General features: G+C 37.6%; 1 protein-coding gene across 1 annotated transcript in view; it reads left to right on the forward strand.

The window, feature by feature from the left end:
• Positions 1–12,061, forward strand: part of LOC309964120 (alpha-catulin) — a 59,055-nt gene that overhangs the window by 33,277 nt on the left and 13,717 nt on the right. Inside the window, exons 8-11 of the mRNA XM_082842809.1 lie at positions 1,951–2,037; positions 5,135–5,293; positions 7,102–7,194; positions 10,376–10,526. Of these exons, the coding sequence (XP_082698935.1) occupies positions 1,951–2,037; positions 5,135–5,293; positions 7,102–7,194; positions 10,376–10,526 (490 nt within the window). The remainder of the gene's footprint in view (positions 1–1,950; positions 2,038–5,134; positions 5,294–7,101; positions 7,195–10,375; positions 10,527–12,061) is intronic.

Below are 12,061 nucleotides of genomic sequence, written 5' to 3' on the forward strand. Positions count from 1 at the left end.
AGGGTAGATCCAGCTGGCAGGTGAAAGATTTTTCACTTTCGCACAGATTCCTGGTCTCAGACTGGTGGGCAGCCACTTTAAGAGCCTTAAACAGGCTGCTGGTGCGCTTCAAACGTGGGAGTTATTTGGGCAAGAGTGGCAAGGACTGACAGAAGTGGTACAACACAGGAGGTGTGCACCCAATCTCTTCTAGAGCGTGGATTACAGATTTGAAAGGTAGAGCCCTGAGACATGTCTCTGGCACCATTTATTTATTTCTTAGGCTTAGGATATGTCAAAAAAGTATTTAACATGGTTTACAACATACAGCATGGATAGAACAAATCTGGAAATCATGGACAAAAGCTTAGGCAGTAAAGATGAAGAAGGGTGAATGTGCCTGAGAGGGTCCAGCAGTCTGCTTCCTTGTGAAGAGATTGATTTATGAATGTAGTATAAATCACAGATTTCCCTCATATTTTCTTGGCATCACAATATTGCAAATGCTCATATTAACAGGAAAACTTAACTATGGTAGAATGGTGTCAGGGATAAAAGCAGTATTTTGTGTTTAGTTTGAATTGTCTATGTGATATCTAATCTGAAGTGTAGATTGCTTCAGAATTAAATTTTAAGCCCAACATGCAATATAAAGAGTTTCTGTGAGGAAGCGCTGTCTGTGTTGGGCATCCAGTTCTATCAATACTTAAATTTGCAGTTAGCACCTTTCACATGTTTCACAAGCACTCGGATCTCTGATTCTGCATGTCAGATGTATTGTTCATTCATTCACTTTTTCAGCAGTTGTCACTGAGTACCTTTTATATGCCGGGCACCGAAAATCTAAAGATGAATAAGATAAAATCTTTGCCTGCAAGAATTTTGCAATGTAGAAAATGTGGGAAGGTGTGAAATGAGTACAAAAAACTTTGTAACTGTCCTAAGAGAAAGTACAGATCATGTGTTGAGAGGGTTTAAAGGAGGTTGAATTTGTATTTATCTAGAGGAATCAAGAAGCTTCATGAAGAGATTGACATTTAACTGATTTATTCATTCAAAGAATTGAATACCTGCTACCTTCCATTTGCTGTGCCAGGTATTGTGCATTCAGTGGTGAGCAGAATAAATGTGATCCCAGCCTTCACAGAGCTTACCAAGGCCTAGTGAGGAAAATAGGCTTTAAATAACAACAACAACAAAAATCAAAAGTACGTATGTAATTGCAAACTAGGATGATTACTTAGAGAAAAGGTTAGAGAGGGTAAGAAGAGGGTCTAATCTAAATTGTGTGATCTAAGAAGGCCTTTCTGAGAAAGAAACATTTATGTGAGGACTTGAAGATGAATAGGGTTTTAATTTTTATCTAGGTTAAGAATGAACAGATGAGAATTCCAGGCAGAAGGTAAAACAGATTAGTTTTAGACATGATAAATTTATTAAAGAAAATTAGATTTAAAAAATTCACCTGTTTAGAGTAGAAAAATGTAACTAAATAAAAATTCTCTTTTCCACTCTAACCATAAACAGATGAATTTAAAAAATCTACTTTTTTTTTTAACTAAACAAATTGAGTTTATTAATTAATTTATTTTTGCTGTCTTGGGTCTTGGTTTCTGTGCGAGGGCTTTCTTTAGCTGTGGCAAGCGGGGGCCACTCTTCATCACGGTGTGCAGGCCTCTCACTATCACGGCCTCTCTTGTTGCGGAGCACAGGCTCCAGACGTGCAGGCTCAGTAGTTGTGGCTCACAGGCCTAGTTGCTCTGCGGCATGTGGGATCCTCCCAGACCAGGACTCGAACCCGTGTCCCCTGCATTAGCAGGCAGATTCTCAACCACTGCGCCACCAGGGAAGCCCTACTTTTCTTATAGTTCACAGATGATATTAAAAATTTATTATGTTTGTAGTTTGAGTAAAATTGGAATTACAAGATGAAAAAGATAACTCTTCACATGTACTTTGAAAACTTTTTAGCAAAGAAAGAAAACAAGGAGCATCGATGAAGAACTGGAACTCGCTATATTGAAAATCAGTCACAGCCTCAATGAACTTAAGAAAGAAGTAAGTATAGTTTGAAATCTAGCCTCTTTTAATTCTTTGCAAGTTGTCGTGTTGTATGGTATATATAAAATGCCTTAGCATTAGTATGTTCCTGTGCCCAGAAAATGTTTGCAAAGTTTTCCTTTGACCTAGTTATTTTGAAGCCACTGTTTTATTAGTGCCATCATTCTCAAAGCTTGTACACAAATGTTTATAACAGCCCGAAACTGGAAACAATCTAAATTTCCAGGGAATTCCCTGGTGGTCCAGTGGTTAGGACTTCACGCTTTCACTGCCAAGAGCATGGGTTCAATCCCTGGTTGGGGAACTGAGATCCTGCAAGTGGTACAGTATGGTCAAATAAATAAATAAATAAATATCCATCAACAGGGGAATCAATAAATGAATTTTGGTATAACTATATCAAATGCTATTCAGCAATAAAAAAGAACACTATCGATACGGGCAATAACATGGATGAATTGCTTAAACGTTACACTGAGTGAAAGAAGTCAGACACAAAAGTGTGTGTGTGTAATTCTATTTAGAAAAAATTCTTAAAAAGGCCAAACTGATTTATAGTGACAGAAACCAGGTCAGTGACTGCTGGGGTCAAAAGGGGGGATACTTACTACAAAGGGGCATGGGAGAACTTTTTGTGCTAATGGAAGTGTCGTAAATATTGATTATGGTGGTAGTTACTTGGGTGTAAATGTTTGTCAAAACTCATCAAACTGTACCCTTGGTACATTTTGTTGTATATAAATTATACCTTAATAAAGTTGATATTTTAAAATGTTCTTTTGGCTGTGAAGATTTCCCTGTTCCCTGGATGAAAACTTTATCATCTAATGACTTATTTGGTCACTCTTAGGTAATTGAAAGTCACTTTAAGTCAGGGCTTTGTGAACTACAGCCAGGCTGTTTTTATAAATAAAGTTTTTTGGGGGGACACAGTTCTGCCCATTTGAGTTGTGTAGTTGCGACTATGTGGCCTGAAAATCCCAAAATATTTACTCTCTGGCCCTCTACAGAAAATGTTCACCAATCCCTGCTTTAGGTCGTAAAACACAAACTCAGTTCAAAAATGAGAATGTTCATTCCAATATATTAATCAGTATTTTTTTTTTTTTTTTTTTTTTTTTTTTTTGCGGTACGTGGGCCTCTCACTGTTGTGGCCTCTCCCGTTGCGGAGCACGGGCTCCGGATGCACAGGCTCCGGACACACAGGCTCAGTGGCCATAGCTCATTGGCCCAGCCGCTCCGCGGCATGTGGGATCTTCCCGGACCGGGGCACGAACCCATGTCCCCTGCATCAGCAGGCGGACTCTCAACCACTGCGCCACCAGGGAAGCCCTATTAATCAGTATTTTGATTCATTCAATTGTAGGGCTTTGCTCCTGTTCCCCACTCCTCTAGCCCGCCTAGGGCTTTTGGGGGAAGTGTGGTCTCTTGTCTCTCTTTCAGGCCCTTCATCTCCTATTATCTAGCTTCTGTTCCAGATCTTTGCCAGGTTGTGGCACAGGGAGAGAAGAGAGGAAGTGGGGAGTTCTTAGTGACCGGTGCCCTTATGAGATGCACTGGGCTCGAAGATGTTTAAAGCTGACGTTCTCTGTCGTGAATACTTGAGTGCTCTTCAGAGGCTTTCCTGGTGCCTCCCCTGACCAGCCCCTTACTTTGTAACTTCTGTGCCACTTTGCTCCCTCCATTTTGGGGTGTGCCTGGGAGGGGACTCACAGCAAGCACCAGAAAGACCCTCCTCACAAAAACCTTTCTTCTCTGTTCTCTCTGATTTCTTTGTTCTTTTATATTTTTAAGAGAGTCAAGGGCTCAAGAGAATGCATTGGTTTGGGAGAGTTTCATATATAAATTATCTGGTGATGTTTTATTGACCTCTGTTGAAACCTTCATTTTAACGTCCTATTAAACATTAGAAGGATATGGTCTTCTATGGTTTAAAAAAAGCCTACTCATTTTTTCCAGCCTATTCAATTTAAACTAAACTATTGTTAAGACTGTGACTATCAGTTGAACATAAAATCGTTTGGTGATAGCCTGAGTGGCTTTCCATAAGCTTCATTTTCCTTACCTCTGAAATGGGTATAATAACATCAACCTAGAAGAATTTTTATAAGGATTAAGGGAGATAATGTCTGTAAAGCTACTTACAGTACCTTGCACAGAGCAGGAATTTCATGTTTATTCACCCTTCTTGCCTTGGAGTTTGTAAGTAGTCTCCAGAACCATTTGTAAGATTTACGGGACCTTGAACAAGTCACTCAGTCTCTAGGGACCTGTTTCATAGTTTGTAAAATAAAAGACTGGCATTAGCTATTTTCTATGACCCTAATGGTTAAACAAAATCTTTTGAATTCTTATGTGCATTTAATTTCCAAAGGAAAATGCATTTTAATGTCTTTGTTTCTGACTGTAATTATTCTCACTTGATTTGGTGAATGTGGACTACCCTATTGTTAATTTTGTACAAAGTCCTGCAATTTGAATGGACATTGGATTACTTCCAGGAAAAAAAGAATCACTTCATTCAAATAGGCTTAATTAAAAATCAGATTTTCCTTAGGACAATGTTATTAAAAATGATCTCTTTCTGGTGAACCCCAAAATAACCTGTCATAACATTTTTTTAAAAAGGCAGGATAAGGAGAAGAAAAGATTTTGGAGTTAAATAGTATGCAAAGATGTTCAGTGAGAGTGAGCAATGCTTAAAATCCATTCCACCTAAAGTTAAATAAAACCTTGAGGTTTTCATTATCCTTTTATCCATCATTTCTCCTGTGACCCAAGAGTTAGACAGAAAAGCTGTGGATAGCAATATAAACTGAGCCCCCGAGGGAAGGGGTTGTGTCCTACTTGTCATGTATGTCCAGCCTTTAGTTCAGTTCCTGTGATAATGTAGGTATTTAATAAAACTTGTTGAATATATATTTTATATATACATATATATATATATATATATATATACACCCTTCAGCAGATCAAGTGGGACTGATATGAGGTTGCTACTCTTTAGTTTTTAAAGTACTCATGAGGTTTTTGGTCACAAAACCTTATTGTTTGTTGTCTTTTTTTCATTACCCTTCACTCCCCACATCTGCAGCTTCATAGTACAGCAGTTCAGCTGGCAGCAGATCTGGTAAAATACCACGCTGATCATGTGGTTCTCAAAGCATTAAAACTTACTGGAGTAGAAGGAAATTTAGAAGGTTTGGCTGAATATGCCTGCAAACTCTCTGAACAGAAAGAGCGGCTTGTTGAGGTGAGCAATAGGTTGCTTGTTAAAGAAACTGTAGTTTAATGAAAGCTGTACTATCCTCAGGTAATATTAACACAAATACAGTTTTTGGTTTACTCATAAGAGGGTTTTCTCTCTTGCCTTTGGAATTTTAAAAATATCATGTTTATCTGTTCTTAAAACAATTTGTCCTCTAAAACAAAACAATAAAAAATGCTAGAACCCACAAATGCCCTTCTTAACCTCCTTCCTTATTCCATCAAAGAGATTAGATCTTGGAGTAGAGCAGTGGAGATACATCGTATGACCCTGTTTGTATTTGAATCTTTTGAGTCTCAGCAGGAAAGAGATGGCACGTTCAAATTAGGTTAATCTTAAGAGGGTTTAATAAAGGAGCCATTTACAATTGCATGGATAGGATGTGGGGAAACCATGAGAGTACAGGAATTGGGGTTAGTGACAGCAGAGCTGGTACTACTCCTACAACCAAATTAACGGGGGGAGTGAGTGGTTTCTGGAAACTGGAAGGGCACAGAGTCCTTCAGAGAGCCTTGAGTAGTTGTGGTTTCAGGACTAGACACAGAGACAGCCCACGGCAGCCTGCAGGGAAAGAGCATGAGAATAAAGGCCCTTACCCTCCAAATCCCTGCTGCTGTATTGCTGGGGCTTCCCATTGGCCAAACAGCTGTAGACCACATAGGTCAGTCTCCCAAGAAGGAAAAAGAGTGGATATGGAGGGACAAAGAGAAGACATTCAGCACAGTATTCCTTCTCGGAATCTCTCCTGTTCTGCCCAAATCTTTGTTATGTGTTACTGATGCATAACCTGCCCCTTTTGTTATCATTCCAATTATTGATTGATATTGTAAGCCTTCTACCTATTGAGAATGTCAGACATCTGCTAGTAAAGAAATGTATACTTAACCCATGTGCACGTGAAGAATATATCCCCTTGTATATATGAGGTACGTCCCAGCCGACATGTATATTAATGCACAGATATGAACCATCTAGCTGTGTTCATATTATCTAATGTCCCATGCTCACTGAATCTCACATACTAATGGTTAGAAGGAACTTTTAGACTAAGCTTAGCTTCCTCTCCTTTATTTGTTTACATCTGAAAACTACTAGGGAGCATTCTTAATATGACTGTAGATACATCTCCTTTTTAAAATAGATCTGATGCTGTTTTGTTTATAAATCAAGTATTATGACTGCAGGCAAACTTGCTAATTATAGGAATCCTGCAGCAAATCTTTTTAAAAAGTGAAAAAAAATTTTTTCCCTAATTTTCTGTTTTAAGCCTCAAGAAATTATTGAAAAATTATTTTCAAAAATTTTCACTGATACAGGCTCTTTACTCATTATATCAGTCTTGCCTAATCCAGTGTTATCTCCAGTAACAGGTGTGTTAATTGACAGGGAGAAGTGTTATTTGTTGGCAGAAAGAATGTGTAGCTTGTGGTAACTGACATAGTTTAGCTGAGAGACCTTGGATAAGTCCTTCTCTGAGCCACGTTTCCTCATACGTGAAATATGTGGGCACTACAAGGTCCTTTCAGGATTCCTCTTGATTCTAATATTCTGTGACCACCTTGCCATGATCAGATAGGAAGTAGAAACAGTAGGGTATATGCTAATAAACCCGTATTTGTTCCTGCTTTGCTCCTAGAGAATCCATTGGTAACCAATGCAATATTATAATAATCTTATTAATGTACAAATTTATTTTTATAGGTTTTAATGTTTTATTTTCTTTGTTAATTATAAAATGATGCTATGTATTGTGAAGAATGAGAAAGTTGAACTGTAGAAATGGTTTTTTGTAGACCTGTCGATTGTTGAGACATGTGTCTGGGACAGAACCTCTTGAAATAACCTGTATACATGCAGAGGAGACATTTCAGGTGACTGGCCAGCAGGTATGATCAACAGCAGATCGTTCCTTCCATATTATGTTTTATCTGAGTGTCATAACAAATTGTGCACAAGGAAGACACAAATGGTTTTGCATAACTACGGGCCAAATCTACTGAGCGAAATGAAGGTAATGGAATTTTTGTTGGTAGTGTGCCAGAACATTCCATTGGATTATCTGGTCATCTGACAAATTAGAGATTGGCCCATTTAATTGATGCCCTAGTTTATATCTATTTAATTGAAGCCGTTTACAATACAGGTCGTTATAACATGTTTGAAAACTAAGTTATCATTATGTGATAAGCCATAAAAATACTCACATGTTTTGACCCAATAATTCCTAAGGACATAAGGAGATTAAAAGAAAAATAAAAACAATACTTGTTACATTACTTATAATAAGATTCAGTTGGAAGCAAAGTAACAATCTTAAGTTAGGCAAATAATATATTATGATGTTATAGTAATAATTTTGATAACTAAAATTAGCAACATCAAAAAATGTTTCATTAAAATGTTAGGTGACAAAAGCAGGATACAGATTTGTTTATATGCTATAATTGCTACTATATAAAATGTACATATATAAGAAAATGACTTAAGAATGTGCAGAAATGAAAGTTCTGCTTGTTAGGGAGAATTGTGAGTTATTTTTTCTGAATTCTCTATAATATTACTTCGTTTTTATAATTTTCAAAAGCATTTTAACAATTGATATCGTATTTAATACTGTCTGTCAAATTAAGGGAAAAAGGGAGGGACAGAAGTTCCTTTCCCTTTTAGGTCTAAGCTCTGAAATACAATTTACCAGGTGTATTTGTTTCATTCATCATGGCAGCCAAAAGGACTTACTCCTTATTGCATTATTGGATGGTAGATGTCGAGCTCCTGGATTTATAGTTGAGAACAGCAAAAGCAACTTAGAGACAAAGGTGGTGTGTGCCCTTTAGCAGACCCAAGTTGGATGCTGGAAGGATGTTTATACTCCCTGTGGAGAACAGTATCAAAAGCTTCTCACGGAAACAGGAACTATCTGAGTGACCCTCAGCAGTGACCATCGGCTGAGCATTTTATTATAACCAGAGGATCTCTGTTTATTGGGAGAAACCAAGGCTTCAATATTTACTTGTCCATTTGGGAGTCATACTACTTGCCTTGGCCATAAATGTATTTCAGTAGAGCTAAAGTTTGACTCTCCTGCCATATACAATCAGCTCTTGTTATCCTCAGGCCCTGCTTGCTATATCCTCAGGCCCTACTTGCTATTTGGTTGTAATTCTCTGCTTACTGTTTTCATTGCAGCAGGGATATTAGGAAAAGTATATTTTCTTTTCCAGGATGGTGATAGATAGAGCCTGCTGTCAATTTCTGTAACTTGAGAAGCTTTTTCTATTCCCATAGCTTCAGCTTTTATTCCTAGTCTTGACTATCTGTCTCACAAAGGGATAATTTAAGAAAACAGAGCATGCCTCTAGGAGAATTTATATTACTTCTGGATACCTCTGCTTTAGCAATGTCATTTTTATATTTCCTTTACAATGTTACAGCATATCCAGGGCACAGTGGAACAGTTTCCACACTGTACAGTGGCTCCTGGTTGAGAAGGCGACACTGCTGCATCTAGCTTGTAGTCCATGGCGAGCCATTTGCCCACCTTCCCTGAAGATGGGGAACCTTGTTCTACTCTGAAAGCTGCCACCTGCTTGTCAAGCCTGTGCCTGTGGGACTATGCTCACCCAGGAGGAGCGCCTAGGTCTAATTCTCTCAAAGGCAGCCTGACTCTGACCATAGCAGTTTCTTTTCTTTATTTTTAAATTGAAGTATAGTTGATTTACAATGTTGTGTTAGTTTTCTAGTGTACAGCAAAGTGATTCCGTTTATATATATATATTTAGTTAGTTAGTTAGTTTTTCTTTCTCATATTCTTTTCCATTACATATTAGTTTCTGAAACCTCTTCAGTGACTTCCTATCTCACTCAGAGTAAAGTCCATCTTTACTGTGTGTGTTTCTCCATCACGTGGCCATTGGTGACCTTCCTTTTTTTTGATGTCAGTCCAGTCACACTGACCTACTGGCTGTTGTTAAAATGTATCAGAAATGTTCCCACCTTATTCCCAAACGACTTTCCCTAGGTTTCCCTGTGACTCCCTCACCTTCTTCAGTTCTTTGCTTACATGCCACCTTTGCAAGTGACCACCTAACTTAAAATACTGTAACTGCCTAACACCCTCCATCCTCCTTACCCTTTGTTTTTGTACATATCATTCATCATCTAAGATATTTCATAATTTACTTACATGTTTTTAATTACCTGTCTCCCCACATTATAATATGAGCCCCATGAAGAGAGGAACATTTATTTGTTTCGAATGAAACAACTGTTTCCCCAGCACCTGGAACATGGGTACAGTGCTGGGCATACAGCAGGTGAATGAAGAGTCATATATTAGTTACTTGGTACCTTTGAGTCTTAGTTTCTCCAGCTGTAAAATGGGAACACTGCTTATTGAGAAGGACCGTACTTTGTTTGTGTTTTTGAGGATTAATACTAATGTATATCAAGCATCTATCACAGTACCTCAAGGATATATCTACTGTGTCCTCATAGGTGTATGCGTATGTTACCACTACTACCACCACCACTACCACTACCACTACCACTACCAGTACTAATACCGATTCTGCTACCTCTACAACTACTACCGCTACTACTACCAGTACCAGTACTAATGCCAATACTGTTACTACCATCACTACTACTATCATCACTATGACTACTGCTACCACCACTACTGCCACCATTACTACCACTGTTACTAATACTACCACTACTACACCATCTCTTCTTCTGCAGTATACGGTACACTCTTTGTAGTCAGAGTATAACTCTGAATTATGCTATGGAAATAACTTTGTTGAAACAGAACTTTCCTTGAATAAAGATAATTGCTCCCTGAATATAGGCTTATATATAATAATGCCTACTATTTATCTGTAGATAAGATTATAAGAAACAGTAAGTTTTGTATGTCCATACTGCCCAACATGGGGCTTATGTGTGGAAATTGCTTTGTAGTTGTGTTATTGAGTGATATGAACAGTACAGGCTTAAGTTTGATTTCCAGTATGATTCTGAGAGGTAAGATTTTGAAACTCACACCTGTGTATATTGTTTCTTTAGATAATTTCTGCTGCTGAAACTTTGACATTGCATCCATCTAGTAAAATTGCTAAAGAAAATCTAGATGTATTCTGTGAAGCCTGGGAATCCCAAATTAGTGACATGTTAACACTGCTGAGAGAAATCAATGATGTGTTTGAAGGAAGACGAGGTGAGAAACTGTCTATATATTGAAATATGTTAGTATTTTAATGTAACTATTGGTTTTTTAATGTCAAACCTCAGATGCAAAATGAATAACTTGTTATAACCCAACTGGGTTATTTTTATAGTAAAGTATCTTCCACAAAAAATTATAAAAATATTATTTGTCCTTCATTTTAGTATCAAAGCAATAAAATTTGTTGTACAACAGTATAGTAGATTCCTTTGAATTAATATTAACAATCTAGTTTTCTTACTGAAATTGTCATTTTTATATTTCTTATAAATTGTTTTTTAGTTTTAGTACAAATGCTCTTCTGTAATACAATAATTCTCTGATGTAATTCTACTAACTTCATAATGAAATGAATGTAGTTATTTGATTTTCGAATTGCTTTCCTTCCACTTGGATGGAATCTCTTTCCTTGATGACTACGTAATCTTGGAATATTTCCTTTGGTGGGTAAGTTCATTGGTATTTCTACAACATGTAGAATAGCACCATACAGTGTACAGAAGGCATAATTTTTACTCTTTATTTTAACATCAACTTGGAGTTTTGTTTATTTCCCATTGTACTGTGTATCCAGTTATCTATGTTCATGTGTTTTTATGTATTTCCTTTCTAATGGCTTCTGTTAGTGTCAAGCATGTTTGTTTTTTAAATTAAGATGTCATTTAAAGTCATAATAACATCAAATTACACATTTATTTTTACTGATTATGAACATCTAAACATTTCATTTTTTAAAAAACACCCATTTAGGGTAATTGCTGATTTGCTTAAAAATCAGGGAATGGTAGACTTTGTAGATATTACATAATTTGTAATGTGTAATAAATGCTTACCATGCTTCTGCATTTAAAGATTTCTGTGATAGCTAGTCTGAATGGCATATCATTTTGATGCTTTGATAAAGTACTTACAGCTGCATGTTTTTTTATTTTATAAATTTATTTATTTACTTTTGGCTGTGTTGGGTCTTCGTTGCTGTGTGCGGGTTTTCTCTAGTTGCAGCTAGCGGGGGCCACTCTTCATTGCGGTGCGCGGGCTTCTCATTGCCGTGGCTTCTCTTGTTGCGGAGCACGGGCTCTAGGTGCGCACGCTTCAGTAGTTGTGGCACAGGCTCAGTGGTTGTGGCTCGTGGGCCTTAGAGTGCCGGCTCAGTAGTTGTGGCGCACAGGCTTAGTTGCTCCGCGGCATGTGGGATCTTCCCGGACCAGGGATCAAACCCATCTCCCCTGCATTGGCAGGCGGATTCTTAACCACTGCACCACCAGGGAAGCCCCGCTGCATGGGTTTTTATGTGAGGCAAGTTTTATATATTAAAAGGTAAATTGATATGATTGATCCATATTTAAAGAAGAATGATCACTTTGCCATAAGACTTGTTTAAGAAATGAAGAGAAGAAGCTTCCTGGTCTTTCTGAGCGCTAGACTAGCGTCCCCTACAGATAGACCAGAATTGAAACAGGAAAATCCTATACTTATTTTTGGCCTGTGTGGTCACTGTGGTTTCTTTTACTTTCAAACTGGATATT

The sequence above is a fragment of the Leucopleurus acutus genome, assembly GCF_964270905.1.
Source record: "Leucopleurus acutus genome assembly, chromosome: 7".
Lineage (NCBI taxonomy): Eukaryota > Metazoa > Chordata > Mammalia > Artiodactyla > Delphinidae > Leucopleurus > Leucopleurus acutus.